Genomic DNA, 18,877 nt, shown 5'->3' on the forward strand with positions numbered 1-18,877 from the left:
GGTTCCCTCTGTGCAGTCCACACAGTCTGGTCTACTAAATTCCCTGACACTCCGAAAGGATTTAGCTTCCTGGGGGGACAAAACCATACCCTGGTTTGGACGCATTAATACCCTCAAGATGGACATCTTGCCCAAACTACTATACCTATACCAGACTATACCGGTCACTGTCCCCAAATCTTTTTTTTCTGCCCTACGCTCCCTTTCCATCCGTTTCATATGGAATAAAGGGTTTTGTAGAACTAAATATAAACTACTCACACAACCAAAATTACAGGGAGGCGCAGGCTTACCAGATTATGAGTTATGCTACAAAGCCACACTGATGGCTCGCATCCTAAAATGGTTTCCACAACCCTTCCAAAAAGCCTCGGTGATGGTCGAACAGGATATGTCTCCTGTCGATTTTAGTGCTCTCCTTTGGGGTTACAGGGGCAATTTACTGGACTTATCCAGCTCCTCACCACTAACTACAGCTGCTCTTGTGCTCTGGTATAGGAGAGGGTTTCTTGTGCTCTGGTATAGGAGAGGGTTGTGCGAGATCCTGTCCTCGGATCCATCCCCCTTATCATCTTTATTTGACAACCCAGCCTTCCCACAAGGCATAGGGGCTCAAGCTCTAGATTCATTCCATTGCACCTCCTGGCCTCAAGTACACACCTTCATTCATGCGGAAAATGGAACTCCAATCATCCCGACGGGAACACACGACTGGTTCACCTCCCTACACCTAACAACCTTTACCAAACACTTATGCAGTTCATCCCAGATTCACCGTCCACTGACTGAATTTGAACATTTGGGTTCCCTTAAGAGTTACCCAGACGCTTACTTTCACATATTTACAGTCTGATTCAAGCTTTCACACAAAATGACCTGCCCACTTACACCAGGATGTGGTCGGCAGACTTGGGAAAGACCATCTCCAGAGCGATTTGGCAGATTGCATTCCACTTCGCACACAACTCCTCCATCTCCTGTTACTCACAAGAGAAGAATTTTAAGGTTATGTCTAGATGGTACAGGGACCCCGCCACATTATGAAAAATATTTCCCTCTACTCCATCTACCTGCTGGTGATGCAATGCGGCAACAGGCACGTATCTTCATGTCTGGTGGGAGTGTGATCGGATTCAACCCTTCTGGAGACAGGTATTCCAGGTCTATGATAAAATATATGATGAATCTTTACAACTGATTCCTGAAATAGCCCTTCTTTCTATCCTATCAGGCTCAATAACTTCTCAAAAACAGTATTTACTACGCTTTTTTCTATCTGCTGCCTGCCAACTCATACCTCTCTTTTGGAAGACAACTACCATCCCCCCGTTATCTCTCTGGGTCTCCACCATGAATGATATTATGCATATGGAGGAGATGCTGGCGCTGGACAATAACACAAACGATAAATTTACAGTCCTATGGTCGGCCTGGCGGCGCTACTACTCCTCTGATACACTGGCTACACTGCTTCCTATTCCCCCGAACTCAGCTCCCTCAATACCCTGCATTCCACCTAAACCCCAAATAAGACCCGTAAGTCCTTCCTTCCGGTCCCCGCCAGCAGATCCCCCACCCCCCCACACCCCTTCCTCCTTCTAGTCCCTACTCTTCTTATCTTCTTTTTTCCTTTCGTTTCCTCTCATACCCTTTTATTGTTTGACATAACCTATTAATATGACTATTCCTGTATTAACAGATACCAGCATTGCTGTGGGCGACAGCCATTTGGCACGCTGGTTATCACTGTGTTGTAAACAATTTGTCAACTGTGCTTTTCCCTTCTGTTACTTTTTACCAATAAAAACATTTTCAACCCTAAATAATCAACTTGCACAGTGTATGGCCATCTTTAAAGAAGTACATATGAAGGAGTGGACAAAAACACTCAGCTGTCAAGCCCCGTTCACGACTCTGCATAGCGGGAACTCGCATTCCCACATGCGTTTTTTTTTTTTGTTTTTTTTTTTTAGCGAGGGGGGGGGCGTTCTGGAGCATTTTCGCTCATCACACATAGGGCAGCCCATCCACCTGAATGGGCTGCCCTACACACAGCAATCGCCCCAAGAAAGCTTAAGAACTATTTTTTAGAGTGGAGCTTGGTGCGTTTTTTACTGCGATTTTTGGTGCAGCGCATTTCTGAAATGCAAGGAAATGCACAGATGACAATGGAGCCTCATTGTTCTTGTGTTATCACACCAATTTCACTTTCAGGCCAAATTCACATCTAGCATAGTGGGAGCGCACATTTTGTGTGTCATTTTTCCTGTGACAAGCATAGGGCAGCCTGTTGATTTCAATTGGCTGCACTACATGTGGTTAAGGGGACATTGTGGCATTTTGTGGGTTGTGTGTTTTTTACTGTGCTTTTGTAGCATTTGCCCCTCGTTTTTTCACATGCAAAATGTGTGCTTGCTTCTGTGTTTGGTGTGCCGTTAACAATTAATGGCACTGAAATCACAACAAGTAATTTTAGGTGTATAAACATGGTCATACACTATGCAATCTGATTGTAATTTGTGTATTTAGTGAGAAGGGTGATCACTGATTGTCGCATTTAATTTGAAAAATGTGCACCTGAGAATGGGTGGGTTGATGATGCAGGGTGTGTGCTAATTAGGTCAACTGGTCAACTCCTTCCTGTCTCATGACCTAAAGTCTGAACAGAAAGAAAGACATTACTAATGGAAACGTCTGGAAACATGGATTAGGACAAGAAAAGTAAGTGACTGTCGATTTATCGGAAAGCTTTGATATTTTTGCAAAAAAAGGTACATAAATGCTATATTGGTGCATAGGGGAGCTCGAATTTAAATAATGCAAACCATTCTCTGATTGGACGAGGTGGGGAGGCAGTGCAGAGACATCACAATCTCCACCTCGTCCAATTAAAGAACACTTTGAATTTATTGACTATATGCAAAGTGTTCTCTAAAAGGCACCTGTGCCGAGTGAGCGCCCCCCTGTGTTCACTAAGCAGAAGGGTAGCCCCTCCCCTTTGCATGGAACCTGGTAGCCAGCTGCAATTACTGTAGACGGGGTGCCTACTACAGCGATTTCCGACTACCATATATTTTTTTTAAATTGTAAAAATTGTAAGTTACACCCAAGCATATAAAATCCTCCGCAGATTTTTTTTTTGAGGCCCCTTGCCCCACATATAAACACATACGTATACGCAAGCATCAGATGCGCCTACAGATGAAAACGTTCATTGCGATACACATGTTACATATTGTGGCGCACGTCGGAGTGAGAGTGATATTTCTAGCACTGACCTCCTCCATAACGCTAAACTGATGACCTGGCTTTTAAAGTGTTTTCTATAAAAAATATAGGGTACTTTGTCGCCATATCACAGGCGCACGCAAATTTAAGGTTTGACGTGTTGGGTATCTGTTTTATATTTTACCAAAAATTGGGTAATCTATTTCTTTTGTGTGCCCTAAAACTAGTTTTTATGTGTTGTTTACTGAAATTTTGCTTTCCTAGACCTTTGCGGTAATATCGTGTAAAAAAATTGGAACTACCACTATTTTATTCTCTAAAGTGTCTGCTTTCAGAAAATATATAATGTTCTGGGGGGTTTATATGTGTGAAAAAACGCAAAAACAGATGTGGCAGCAAAGAGATTAATAATTCAACATTGACATTAAAGTATATTAAAGTAAAGGCAAAACTTTTTTTGAGTTTTAGATAGAGTGAAGGTGGATTAAAATACATGTCAGGCTTTTTTGTCTTTGCTCTTATTAGCGAGATTTACTCTCTCTATGTGTCCTGTTTACTGTTCTCACCAAGAGTGAAAATGAAAGAAAATACCAAATTTTGGATTGTCACCAGAACAGTAATAGTGGGAAAATCTTCCAATGGGGACATTAGTTCTGGTGACCCTGGTGAAAACAAGGGTTTCTCTCACTTTGGAGGGGTTTCCGCTCAATTCCTGTTTCAGCTACAGGACAGGAAGTGAGGGGAAATCTCTCTCTTACTCTATCTAAAATAATAAAACAAAAGTGCTGCCATTAGTTCTACCGTACAGCTCCACTCCAGGCAAAAATGTAATTAGTGCATTTTGCATCAATTACCTTACTCCTCAGTCTTCATTCCAAACACCCCTATATAAGCCATCCTATAGATGGATCATAGTCACAGTTTCCGCTATGAGCCAAGCTAAGTTCTTTCCCTGGGGACCTAGTCCGCTTACCACCCTAGTGAGTTTGGAGCTTATGGAAGAAGACCTGGTTGATAGAAGTGTCACCTCCACCAATTGAAGGTGTCTACATCATGCAGGCAATGATGAGGACACCCGAAGAAGTATCCCATACAGTAAACAGAGGAAGAGAAAAGGATTGTCACAAGATTGTGGGTTCCAGTAAGTAAAAATGACATTTGGATAGTTTTTTCATACCCACAGTTAGTTAGACGGAGGTGGAAGTCGGGGTTGCTAATACCCCATAGTTGAGCTTTAATTGTATCTTTAGATATTTGCTGAAAGGAGTTTATGCTTGTACATATTTTCATGCTGCTAGACTGTACTGGTCATCATGAGCTGCTGGATCCCACAGAAGTCATTGGTGGGCCCTAGCTGTAGCCTTTTAAAGCGCAACTAAAGTCTGAGTTTTAAAAAAATGGTCTTTATTACAGAAAATAAATGCAATGTCTCTTCTGCCTTAAAATAAACGTACCTGCCTGCTCGCAGTCTTCTTTAGAATATACACTGAGCTGCACAAGCACAGCACAGTTTACATTGTGGCACAAACCCAAGATAAACTCCTCCACATGAACAACATTATTCAGCACCAGCCAATAAAAACAGCTGCGGCCCAATACCTTGAAAAAGCTAGGTAGAAGATGACAGCGCCAGCGAGGGATGCTGGACCGTTAAATGAGAGGTAATGTATACCTGATATATTTTATAAATAGCACTCATTTTCTAATGCTATGTCTAATTAGGTCTCTGAAAATCTATTTTGCACAGTGTGCACTGTTTACATGGAGCTACATGTACCATGGAGTTCATGTCTTGAGGTCTAGAGCTATCTGAAGACACCACAGCTTTCTATGGTAAATGAGCGGTTAGTAATCTTCGGTTGGGTTCCATACAGTGCACGTTTCTCATGTCTGTTTTTCCTGTATAGAGGGGGTCCCCATGTTACAAACAAGTTAGGGACTGTAGGTTTGTTCCTAAGTTGAATCTGTTTGTAAGTCGGAACAGGTACATTTTTTAAGTGTAGCTCCAGCCAAAAAAAATATTTTTAAGCTTTTTGGATAGCATAGGGAAGGGTTATCACCCCTGTAACATTTGTTTTGCTGTCTGTGCCCCTGTTCAGAAGATTTCACCTCACTTTCTGTCCCAATGACAATTGGATTTTGAAAATTTTGGGTTGTTGTGGAAACAAGCCTTGGTGATAAAGCATCAGTGGAGGTACATTTTCCCCATAATAGCTCTTACAGGAGTGAATTTCCCTTCCTAGCGGTAGATTTCCTCTCACTTCCTGTTGTCTCCCTCCGTTTTTAAGTAGGAGTCGTTTGTAAGTCGGATGTTTGTAACTAGGGGACCCCCTGTACTTTGATTTCCAAAAAAACATTGGTGCATTTATTGGTTTTAACTGAAAACAGACCTGGGACAAGGGTGAATGGAGAGTTGTATACTGTATGTACTCTCTAAATCAGTCAGTCATTCTTATCCAGGGTCCCTTCAGAGGTTGCTTGGCTTTTTTTGAGCTGTAGCTGATTAACCTCCCATTTGATCATCCCTGCATTGTTCCTGGGCCAGCGCCACTTGAAAAGTAAGTAGCATAATACACTGTAAGGGGAGCAATCATCCCTCTGTCCACCAGTGTAAGGGGTATTTTACAATGACCCCAGATTAATTGGTTAGAGAAGGGGTTCCCTGGGACCTAAAAATTAATTCAAGGGTTCCTCTATAGCAGTGGTTCTTAAAAGTGGTTCTAACGGCTGAAAGTGTTTTACCTTCCTGCATTCTATGCAGGAAGGTAAAAAACTTTCAGTGTGCAGCTCCCCCCTTCACCCCCCCTAATACTTACCTGAGCTCCATCTCAATCCATTGATGTACACAAGAGCAGCAGCTGTTCCGCGCCTCTTTGTCCTCATTGGCTGAGAGTCAGTAGCAGGAGCCATTGTCTCCTGTTGCTATTAATCCCAGCTAGTGAGGATGGAGCGGAGGGTGAGGTGGAGCCACATTCTCTGTGTCTAATGGAGACAGAGAGCTGGCTCGAAAGTGAGCACACACGAGTGCCCCCATAGCAAGCGGCTTACTATGGGGGCACTTGGCAAGGGGGAGGGGCCCAGAGAGCCAGTGAGGGACCCCAGAAGAGGAGGATCAGGGCTGCTCTGTGAAAAAAACATTGCACAGAGCAAGTAAGTATGACATGTTTGTTTGGTTTTAATTCCCTTTACAAACACTAACCTTTTTGCGTCACGGACCACTTTAAAGCGGGGCTCCGGCCGGGAAAAAAAAAACTGTAAAAGTCAGCAGCTACAAACACTGTAGCTGCTGACTTTAAATAAGCACACTTACCTGTCCTGGGTGCCCGTGATGTCGGCCGCCCGAGGCTGACCCGTCCCTCGGCTCTCGGGTCCCGGTACCGCCATCCTAACTAAGGGAAACAGGCAGTGGAGCCTTACGGCTTCACTGCCTGTTTCCTACTGCGCATGCGCGAGTCACGCAGCGCTTTGTGAATGGGACGCAATGTGTTGTGGGACACACACAGTTCCCATAACACACTGCACCCCATTCCCCAGAAGACAACGCGGGGAGAAGACTGAAGATCACAGTGGCGTAGGAAGAGGCAGATTAGGAAGACTGCCTAGCAACAGCCATTTCAGTGGAGTCAAAAAAATTTTTTTTTTTCCTCCATTTTTTTAGGAATTTTTTTATGCAATTTTATTTTAGGGTGGACCTCCACTTTAAGAATCTGATACAAGCTATGGACCAGCTCTCCAGAAATAATCACATAAACACAACTTTGCATGCAGTGAATATATGTACTCATTCATTACAAAAATTAAATACAATCATCTAGTGCAAAGTAAACAAAACTATTTTAATTCTGCTCAAATCGACCACTACTACGACTTCTACTATTACTACTACTACTGTTCCAGTCTTAGTAAATTGCTTTCATTACATTTTTGGCTTTAGGATCAATGCACATCAGCAATGTGTAAAACGACAGTCAGAGTTATGTGTGGCTACATAAACACATTCACTGCAGATGATTTCATTCATTGTATATTAGTGACTTTGAGAAAAAGGTCGGGTCACATCACTTTATAGATTCTTCACTAAAACTTCCCTCTGGATGAGCTACATTGCAGGTTATATGAGAGTACGCTTCAAACACTGCAGTGCTCTTAAAAAAAATCATTAGGGTGACACTAAACGATATCCTTATTCTCCAAAAATAATCCGTACACATCCACTATTTAATGGCCCTATAATCTATCTTTCAATAAATCATTTCTTACCATGTTTTTCTCCCAAACCTCTCCTTTCCCCCCTCACATCTGTTTGTGTGGAAGGAGCACTGCTCTATGAACACTACAAATTCCATAGTCCCAGGTCAATCTCGGAATGTATTCAAGTATGTATTCTTAAAGTGGCATTACACCCAAAACCAAAAATGTAATACATTGCAGCTTACCAATCATTAGATGTGGTGGCTACAGTACTTTTTTTTTTAGGCTTTTTTCCGTTTTTACCTGGTGATTTGGTCAGTAACACTCCTCCTGTATCCGGCTTCATGCACACTGCAGCTCAAAGAAACAGCTCCTACAGGCTTTTGAGCTCTTATTTTTTCTGCCTAGAAACTTCCCTCAGTGTTAACAATGAAACATACTGCAGCACTATGTTTCATTGTTAATTTTCCTTGTGGTTATGGTATGACCTCTCAGTGCTTTGTAGCAGTTATTTAGTTGTAGTTTTTCTCTTTGATACAGCGGGGAATACTTGATAATTTTTTCCCTCAATGTTAGCCAATGTGTCCCCATGTACACTATGGCTTTTTCAGGAGTTTTCAAGTATATGCTCCTACAGGCAGAAAAAAATCCCCCACTAAACTCGCGTTTTTGAGAGGAGCTAGTGCCCCAAAGAGCTCAAAAGAGCTCAAAGAAGCTTGAAAATGTGTGAAACGTTTGTACCAGCTTTCTGTTTTGTTTATACAGTGGTTAAGAAAATACTATCTAGGAGGGTTTGTGAAAAAAAGTGCTTATGCTCAAAAAAAGTAAAAAGGAGCTCAAAGAAGCTCAAGAAAAACATGCACAAGAACACAAAAAAGCACAAGCTTCTTCAAGCTGAAATAAAAGCTCAAGGTCTCATGTACACTGCAGCTAATAAACAGACGAAAAAAAAAGCAAAAAATCTCATTCAGGACGAAAGTTTTTTGGCATTTGAAACGCCAGATGCTTGTAGCAGCGTGCAAACGCTGCAACTCACATTTCTAAGCCTTTGGGAGAGAGAGATCAGTACAAACTGTTATCTGGAAAAAACACTTCTAAACGTAAACGCTCATGAACACAGCTAAATGCGCATAAACACGGCATGTAAAAGTGGCAAAACGGACGTCGTTAAAGGTCGCTTACTAGCTGTTGAGTTTCAGCGTTCAGAAGAGGTTTTTTAAACGTCCTGTGTACATGAAGCCTAAGTGTTGCCCCAACCCTAGATAAAGAACAGGGGACATCTTTGGAGAGCAGCATTGTCAGCCTGGAGGGAGGGATGTGTTAGTGTAGCTAAGTCTGCTACTACATCTAACAAACTGAAGCCAAACTCCAGCTAATACTTTATGAACAGTTATTGCAACAGCTTTGTTCCTTTTTGGGATAAAGATTTTCCATAAACAAATAGAATATGACCATTGTAAGCACCCCTGTCATTTTTAAATGGTTTGCCGCAACCCTCTAACTGCTACATCAGCAGGAGAGCTTGTTCTTTTGAAAATCAACAGACTTATTGACCAGATGAAACTAGAAGAAAGAAAGCCTAATAAGAATTGGTAAGCTGCAATATAATGAATGTTTGCCTTTGGATTCACATTGCTTTAACTCAAAAAAGTACCTTTTGTAGTGTTAGCTGGCAGTTTCCAGTAGACGATGACCATGGCAGATAAGCATTGAACACTAATGATGAGATGAGTAAGCAGTACATAGGAATACATCCCGCACTCACCTGTAGATAAGACTCCAGCCAGCAGAGCGGATCGGAGAGCAGTGACGATCCATCCCTGGATCCAGCCTTGAGCACGAGCAGAGCCCACCGGCCACCACTTCCCTTTGACTCGTATAAAGCCACAGAGCCGCTGGGTGAGCGTGCATTGGTGGTGGCCGGGGTGGGCGTGTCGCGCCCGTTGTCCCCGCCCTCTCCCCCGCTTGTCTCTGCGCTCCGCTCGTAGTATTGGATGCATCGATATTCTAGCAGGAGCTATGCGATGTCCTGAGCTCGTCTGCCAGTCCGAGGGTGCAGCGCTGGGCTCAGCTGTCATGCGATCACAGAGGTACTGAGGCTGGGACACAGGCCGATCATCCACTGGGAACACTACAAGCTGGAGAGCACTCTGAAAGTCGGCCAAGTGCCTCTGAAGAGTAGCCCGTCCCCGAGCTCGCTTTTCCCTGGGAGGTGAATGGTCCAGGATTGGTATCGGCTCCAGGAGTAGAAGAGAAGTGTAGAGATGTGGGTCTTGGTTCTGGTGATGGGGCTGGTATGGCTGGCGGGGCTGTCAAACGCTCAGAACGAAACGGAACCTATTCTGCTGGAAGGTAAATGTCTGGTGGTGTGTGACTCCAACCCGACCGCCGACCCCACCGGCACCGCTCTGGGGATCTCCGTGCGCTCCGGCAGTGCCAAGGTGGCTTTCTCTGCCATCAGGAGCACCAACCATGAGCCCTCCGAGATGAGTAACAGATCTATGACCATCTACTTCGACCAGGTGAGTCCAGGAGGGGATGGGCTGGACAGGCTGCCATTCTACTCTATGTCGGCCACATCCACACTTCTCATGCCTCCAACTTCAAGTGTTTGGGACTTTAGATAACACATTGGAATCTTCTTGTACATTCATATTTAGATCTATTAACCACCGCTGGTACAAGAACCTACCTACCGAATAATACACCTACAATCATAGTTAGATCTATGAAAAGCTAAGAGCCTACCTACTGAATAATAGTCTTACAATCATAGTTAGATCTATCAGAAGCTAAGAGCCTACCTACTGAATAATACACCTACAATCATAGTTAGATCTATCAGAAGCTAAGAGCCTACCTACTGAATAATACACCTACAATCATAGTTAGATCTATCAGAAGCTAAGAGCCTACCTACTGAATAATACACCTACAATCATAGTTAGATCTGTCAAAAGCTAAGAGCCTACCTACTGAATAGACCTACAATCATAGATCTATCCAAAGCTATACTAGTGCAAGACCCTACCTACTAAATAGTACACCTTACAATCCTCCTATACAATCAATTTTAGATCTACCAACTATATAGCACAGGAGCCTACCTACTGATTAATACATCTTCTATACAGCATATTTGGATCTATCAAAAGCTAAGAGCTTACCTACGGAATAATACACCTTCTTCAAAGCATATTTAGATCTATCAATCACCACTGGTACAGAGGTACCAGTGGTGATTGATAGACTAGGGTGACCTATCTACCAAATAATACACCTACAATCATAGTTAGATCTATCAAGCTAAGAGCCCTACTGAATAATAGAGCTACAATCATAGATCTATTAAAAACTACTAGTACTAGTACAAGAGCCTATATACTAAATATTACACCTTGCAATCTTCCTATACAATCACTTTTAGATCTACCAACTATATAGCACAGAAGCCTACCTACTGAAAAATAGACCTTCTACAGACCATATTTAGATCTATCGAAAACTAAGAGCCTACTTACTGAATAATACACCATCTACAAAGCATATTTAGATCAACCACCACTACTACAAGAACCTACCTACTGAATAATACACTTTCTACAATCATATTTGAATCTATCAAAAACTACAAGAGCATATACCTACTGAATAATACACCTTATACAAAGCATATTAACCACCACTGGTACAAGAACCTACATACCGAATAATACACATTTTACAATATTATTTGGATCTATCAAAAACTACCAGTACAAGAACCTACCTAAGAAATAATACACCCTGCAATCTTCTTATACAATCACTTTTAGATCTACCAACTATATAGCACAAGAGCCTACCTACTGAATACAAGTGCACAGTATTGTTCAGTAAGAACTCCTCTACCTTATAGTTTTGGTAGATCTAAAAGGGACTGTACAATGAGATTGTAATGGTGTTCAGCTTTGGATCTAAGACTATGTAGTGCAAGAGCTTATCTGATCAGGAGAGACTTTAGGAACTTAATATGAACAGGAAAGAAGGGACATGCATGCAAAATGTAAAATACCTGAAGGGTGTGAATGAGGTTGAGGGGGCAGGATTTTCAATGCAAAGTTAAAAACAGGGAAAAGACCTCAGACTAGCAGGAGGGAAGTTCACAACTAACCGTAGAAAGTATTATTTTTTAAGAGTAGTTGATACTTGGAATAGACTTCCAGCAGAAGTAGCTAGTCAATCAACAATAAATGGATTCAAACATGATTGGGGCAAACCAAATAGGGTACAGTTTATATCAATAAGAAGCCTGATACCAGAGGTATTAACTAAGGTGACAGATTTCACTTTTATTCTCCTTCATTTGTGACTGTGAGGTGATTTTGGTCTGTTTCAGATCATCAATTTATCTTATGGTGACCATAAATGTAACAATCTCATCAAAGGATTCTTCACAGAATCAGATATGATCGAATCTATGAATTATCAATTTTGATCCAAATAGTTCAATTCAATAGGAAATCATTCTGATCGGCCTTGGCACTGAAATCCAATCATAGGAACGTAGATAATTCAACATGATCATTAAGTGTATGGCATGTCAGGCGATCTTTTAGATTTTTTGGTCATATTTCGATCAGACATAACTCTATTGATAATACTATTGTATATAAAATGATATACATATATTGGAAACTCAATAATAAAACTCTCTTTGCTCCCATTTGGGCAGTTAAAAGGACCATCTAAAATGTTTTATTACATATGTTCTGTTACCTCAGTGGATATTATCATCAGGACCTCTCAGATGAGGGATGCTTTACCAGCTTCAGCTTCCATTCTCTATTGGTGTCTGCTAATAACAAAGACTTTAAATATTCCTGGACTTATTTTTATGTCAAACCTAGATGGTGGGCATGCTTGATGTGTTAGGTCAGATTGCTTTATATTGAAGTGTATCTAATACTCAGGGCCATAGCATGATGTTTATGGGAGTGAAATGCTGCGTTTAGACCTTGTATCCAATTTAAAATAACTTTGGAATCCAAGAAGAGTTGTAACACAACTGACCTAATCCCTTTTGGTTCATCATACGCTGCTGTGCCTTTCACCTTTCCCTTGTCATTAACCACAAAGCTGACCATCTCAAAATAATCGCCCGTATGTACGCGCTGGAGCTGAGTCTGCACAACCGTTCTTGTCTTTGTATGACATTTAACTTTCATAAGCAGCTTCTAAATGAAGCGATGAAGTGATTTATATTCTGTCAGAAGAATCTACGGTATATGGAGTCTGGATACTTATTGTCTATAAAGCGTAATTCATTTAACCAGTGCACAGCAAGTCATAATAAAATGCCAGCCACTTATTTGCTAGCAAATATAAAAGCATATGAGAAAAGTAACGTGTGTACTAGTACAATAAAATCAATTTTTTTTTGTAACAGGAAAAATCTGTTTTGTTACAATTACATTCTTTGTAAATGTATACATTAATTTAACCTGCCTTTAAAAACAAATGAAATTAATGATTAAAAAATGTGTAATCCTTTAAGAGGATTTAAGAATTCTGTGGAAATACATGCAATAAGCTGAATTTACAAAGCTAAACATGATTTTTCCTTGTGTGTGAATTGAGCCTGCTGTGTAGACAGAATTTTCCAAAGCATTTTTTTAGCAATTACATAAGGGTAACCCTACTAGAAAAAATTGGGAGCATTATTTGTATTGTGTGTTGTGTTTTTGGGTGATTTTAATAATATTATAGGGCCTTTAGGTGCCTGTCAAAGTTTAAGTTGCTATAAAGGTGTCATTTTTACATTGGCCTGTGTCCATTTTAAATACTCTAGGAGGTGTGGAAGGACTTAATAACAGACAGAACCCACTTGGTCATTTAAACTTAATTCAGACCACTGTAAAATCACTTCTACACTAAATCAACCCTTCAATATATACTGCCATATACAACAGGTATCTGAAATTCCAGTGCTGGAGGTTGTCCTAGAATTTTTCTAAATAACAGACAGCTGTGAATGTCATAAAGTGTATTTTACTAAGCAAAGTGACCATGTCTCTCCAAAAAATCTTGGCCCAAGTGTGGCCCTCAAGCACTTGAGTTGAATACACCCGATGAGATTGTTTAGCACTCTATTTTTTTTCTATTTTTTTTTGCCTATGATGTGGATAATTAAACCTTAATATCTTTCTTTTTTTTTGTGAATATAGATACTGGTAAACATTGGAAGCAATTTTGATTCAGAACGAAGCACATTCATATCACCAAGAAAAGGGATTTATAGCTTCAATTTCCATGTGGTAAAAGTGTACAACCGCCAAACAATCCAGGTCAGGATGGTGTTTTCTATTTCTCTGTCCATCTATCTTGATTTACACTTACAGCTATAGATGTGTCACTGTTTAACCCATACATTATTATAAAGAAAATGTCAGTTTCTACTTCACTTCAGAAATGGGAACATACATTAGATAAAATGTTCTTTAACTGAAAAATATTTATTTTTTAGAACATTTTGAACGTACTCATTTATCTGTAGCTCCTTTGACTTTGAGGCCATTAGATACATGTTAAACACTTTTTGGTCAGGAGATAATATTGATAGCAATGAAAAATCTCAAAGCTTGTTTATTTACGCTTACTTGACATATTGTGTATCATAATGATATAAAAAAAAATATGGAACCTTACTTTTCCAGCAATCTCTATTAGCTGATAAGGTTCTTCGATAATGAAAGCTTGTGGTGCTCTGTCGCCTTCAAACAAAATGTTTTTTGCAAACAGTGCGGTGAAAATGAGGTGCTAATGTTGTTGGTCATTTCTAGAAACTCCCTCTCTTGTGGGGACAGTTCAGGAGATATTAATAATACCGCTTTTGATCTGTCATCTTCATACTCTCAGTAACAAGCAGCATTTTGATTTCTTGAGACATGATATGCTAATGTGTCCTATTTATTCTCGGGGTGTGATAAATCATAAAGTGTCATTCCTGATGTTATATTTTGACATGAAGTCTATCATTTAATGTTTAGGCTTCCAAAATAATAGAGATGGTGGCACTGTGAAGGCCAAAGGTATCATGCCAGTGCAACTGTGAACAAGTCATAAAAATCACACACAATTGATTAGATTTCATTGTCACATAATATAAGATTGCTGTGTGGCTTAGGACATGTTGTGGCTTTTACTGTTTCTCATAATAAAACATCGCAATGTGCTTGCAAAGTCTCCAGAGTCATAATCTGATGTGCTGGCCATTTGATATTTGTGGTTAGAAAGCAAACATCTGCCCTTTCTGCTTAGTAGATTTTTTTTTTTTTTGTAGTGAGATTTAGAATGAGCAAGCGCTTCATTATGAAGGTGTGAGTAGAAATTGCGCTTTATATACCATGTCATTAATTATTTAACCCCTTGCAACAAAACAGTATTGTATGCATGTAAGACATGCATACAATACTGGTGTGTAATCGCCCATGGCTACCGGTTGATCTCAGCTTTCTTTGTTTAGCTCAGGATTAAGTACTGATTTCTGATTGGTTCAGCAGAAGTCTACAGAAAATTTACATTACTCAGAAAAACGCTCTAGGTCCTTACTTTTCAATAAACAATTTAACCAAATAAATATAATTACATACATAGTTGTACATGTTGACCATTTAAGTAAGGAAATCGCTTACCTCTGTAGATGTCCACTTATAATGCTGCTCTGTTAGTCATTGTAGGGAATAAAAAGGAAAAATAAATACAAAAACAACCCCCTTACAAAGTATACACTACCTGTGTATGGTGAATCTACAGTAATCATGCTTTTTCTTTAACTTATCCTGCTACCATGCGATAATGTAAAGAATATTTTTCTCCATTTGTATTACTGGTAGTTTTTATTGTAGCTCACAATATGTGATAGACAAGCATACACTTTTAGTCTATACATAGCACGATAAATCCATTACGCTGGAAAAAAACCTGCTTTTAAATTGGGTTTTATATCTTTAAGCTTCTGTTTTAGCTATGCATTTATATGTATATTAAATCACAATTAAATGTGGCCCTCCAACAGATTTTAGCTAGAATAAATCCCTGTTAACTCTTTATGATCTTTTCTGTGTTTATTGAAACAGTGAGGTTAAGGGGGAATGTTACGCTTTTGATTTTCTCTCTAGACTGGTTGGGCATTGACACATGCTTGCTTGTCTTGAATAAAAAGTATGCCCTTTCGTAAATCAGCATGATAAGTGGGCAGCAATGAATGAACTGAAATGAATAAGCTCCCTCTGTACTTTGAAGACTCTAAACTTTCTAATTCTGAACATGTTACTAGCTTGCTTAGTGAACTGAATCAAACATATTAACCTTTTGGTTTGTGAAGCTTACAGAAGCCTTATAATGTTTTTCTTTTTTTTTTCTCTCCAGGTGAGTCTAATGCTAAATGGATGGCCTGTGATATCTGCTTTTGCTGGCGATCAGGATGTGACAAGAGAAGCAGCCAGCAATGGGGTTCTTATTCAAATGGAAAAAGGAGACAGAGCTTATTTAAAACTAGACAAGGGAAATTTGATGGGAGGATGGAAGTTTTCCACATTTTCTGGATTTCTGGTATTCCCCCTTTAAATCTGACTTAATATAAGAGCAGCAATGAGAGAAGGTTTGTTGCTATTGCCCTCAAATAGCTTAAATTAGAGACTCAGAATGGACATTTTTCACTTTCAGATATTCAAGACCCCGTATATCGAATTGTGTGTTTACCTGCTTCGGAAACTATTATTGTAACAGACAAGGAACTAGTGGGATCAGCTGTCATTGCATAACACGTCACTTTAGGAGCAAACGTCTTCTGTCCACATCCTTAGGGGAATTACTATGTCAAATAGGTGTACATGTTTCTTTTTATTTTTGAGCACAGTCTATATGCCATGTGTAAATTTTGTTTTCTCAGCTTGACAACAAGTAGGAAATACCGTAGAGGTATCATATGTACTGGCTGCTAGTATCCCAGATAACACCAGAACTATCTTCAGAGGCACAGTTGGTGTATTTAAGTATTTCTCTGTAATTTTGAGTGATTGTGGAAGTAAAGACTGCTACATGTCCGATGCTTGTTCTGCTCTTTTAAAATGTGGCCAAAATACAAGCGATAGAAATATATCCAGCTATCAGTATTATACTCCGTACTATAGGTGTGAATGCTGGAATGTTGTTATGCTTCAAGTCCTTAAGTCATAGTTAGGAGGTTTTCTTTTTGTTTGAAGTTCACATTAAAAAATATGTAAGTGTAAACCTACAATTTCCCTGACATATGCCAAATAATTCTGTGAATACTTTTAAAGAGAATCAAATGATGTAAAATATTTTTTTTACTCAACAGAATTTTGGATTTATGTTATTTATTCATCCTGTCCTCAGTTTTCTTAACATTTTACCTTTTTTATTTGTAAAAGTTGCATGTTTAGTGTTCATTTTATCTCAAGATTACAAGTTCCAAACTGTACTTTAAAAAGAAGAAAAAACACCTAATGGCATTAGGTAAATAGATATATCGACTGTATATAGAGTACACATTATATAAAATACTATATTTTAAAAGTAATTTTTCTTTATTCAGATGTTACCTTGTATGCAGCCCTCTGAAATGTCACTGTTTATAATTTCATACTCTTGTCATTTGTTTGCTAATTTATAATTTTTATTGTTATTAAATAATGAAATGCTATAATTTTGCAGTACTCAGAGATGACTACTTTCATGTACATGATCATGGGAGGAGATTTGATTGTACCTTAAATTACCAGTAAAATAAAAGTGTAAGAAAACAGTTTTGAGTTTGTTCTTTGCAGATTGTCATGGCACTTTTAAGTAGTTGCTTTTTGTTGCATTGTCTAATGTGAATAATTTTGGGTGACATTGTTTATGTCAAATTGTTCTTAAGAACATGTCCCACTCCTCAAGTGAGGCATGGATATTTTAATTGTGATTTAATAAAACATTAATTTTATTTAAGATGATTGTACAGAATTTGTGATTATACTGTTGATTAAATAGCACCTTAAAAGTCCCTGGGGAAAATTTTTTCCCCTCCCCCTCCTTCTTTAGGCCAAACAGCCTTTATTTTCTGTTCATTATTTAATCATGGGATGTGGTGCTTTCAGCTGACTATCTCTGTCCTTCCTATACCTCTTTGTTCTTTGCAATGTAAAATTTGTTTAAAGGGATGGTCTACTCAAAAGTGATGTTTAAATCATAGGTATAGAGTCTGGTGAGCATATAATATCTCCCAGGACGCCAGAGTTTAGATCTCCCTGCCATATCACAACTCTCGCTTGTCTTTTGGGATTACCCTTAGGGGTGATTTCCACTCTTCCTGTTGTATCTTTCATGATATAAAATAAATCACAATCCAACAGAACAACTAGGACCCCCTTGTGGCCAGGGTTTGTATGTTTTTTTTCAGAAATTCATGCTTGAAGATCTTAGCACCTCAGAGCTATAAGAAACTGTTAGGTAGTTTACCTCTTTAGCATCTACCAAAACTGAAAAATCTGGCTTTGGTGGGCTGACCCTTTAAAAAAAAAATTAATGAGCTATTTTGTTAATATTAGAAGAAAGAAATGTGCTGCCCATAAAAAACAGTTAAATTCCACCTGCAATGTTGTTTACACAGGCCGGAGAATGAAAGGGTCAATCTGATTAGCTAAACGGAGTGTACATTTTTCTCTAGTTCAGTCTTTATACATCTGTGTGAATGTGTCAGCTTCTATTATCTGTGTCATTCTGAGATCTTGATTTTTCTGGAAAATCTACAGAATGGGAGTGGATACTGCAGAGTTAATATGCCATGGCTTTATTTCAAGCCCTTGGCTTCAAGATGGAATTTAATTAGCTCCTATGGGGAAAATTAATACCAGCATAATAAGCAAAGTCTCCTTATTTATTCTCAGTTTTGTCTCCATAATAGTTTTGCTGAGCTGATGGGGACATTGCAAAATCTTCTAACACACCAGGTGACTCCATCATATCTACAACTTGATTGTTCCTGTAGAGGTCATTATTAAAATGACAAGATCTAATTCCCACACTACTTGACTCACTTCTGAGAAGTGTAAACAGACAGAATTTCCAGTATATGCTCAGTTTCTTCTAATACTTTGTACTACAGACTGAATTATTGTATATTTATACTGATGTAACAGCATATTGTGTATAGAGCATGGTTATATGTAGCAATTTTCTTTTACTGGTTTAAATATACTTTAATTAAAAAAAAAAAGCATTCTGAACATTTTAATATTTTTTGTAAGGATTGGGATAGCATGATACATTTGCTCGATCGATAGAAATATACTGTAATTTCTGAAGTAAAACAGAAACGAGGGCATATTGTGGTCCGATGTATAATAAAATAGCACAATTACCCCTCTCAGTCTGCAGTTCTTCCTACACAAAATGTTTCAATGATCTTAAGGTC

The 18,877-nt window shown here is 39.2% G+C and overlaps 1 protein-coding gene and 1 long non-coding RNA gene across 2 annotated transcripts in view; one reads left to right on the top strand and one right to left on the bottom strand.

Moving 5' to 3' along the window:
• Window positions 1–9,363, bottom strand: part of LOC141112320 (uncharacterized) — a 93,087-nt gene extending 83,724 nt beyond the window's left edge. The window contains exon 1 of the long non-coding RNA XR_012236567.1: window positions 9,185–9,363. This is a non-coding gene — a long non-coding RNA (uncharacterized lncRNA). The remainder of the gene's footprint in view (window positions 1–9,184) is intronic.
• Window positions 9,277–17,412, top strand: CBLN1 (cerebellin 1 precursor). The gene is made up of 3 exons (XM_073605005.1): window positions 9,277–9,941; window positions 13,626–13,745; window positions 15,829–17,412. Exons 1-3 carry the CDS (start codon window positions 9,684–9,686, stop codon window positions 16,024–16,026), a joined length of 576 nt encoding a protein of 191 aa, XP_073461106.1. The 5' UTR covers window positions 9,277–9,683; the 3' UTR covers window positions 16,027–17,412.
• The last annotated feature ends 1,465 nt before the right edge of the window (window positions 17,413–18,877 follow it).

This window comes from Aquarana catesbeiana, linkage group LG11 (assembly GCF_042186555.1).
Source record: "Aquarana catesbeiana isolate 2022-GZ linkage group LG11, ASM4218655v1, whole genome shotgun sequence".
NCBI classification, from domain to species: domain Eukaryota; kingdom Metazoa; phylum Chordata; class Amphibia; order Anura; family Ranidae; genus Aquarana; species Aquarana catesbeiana.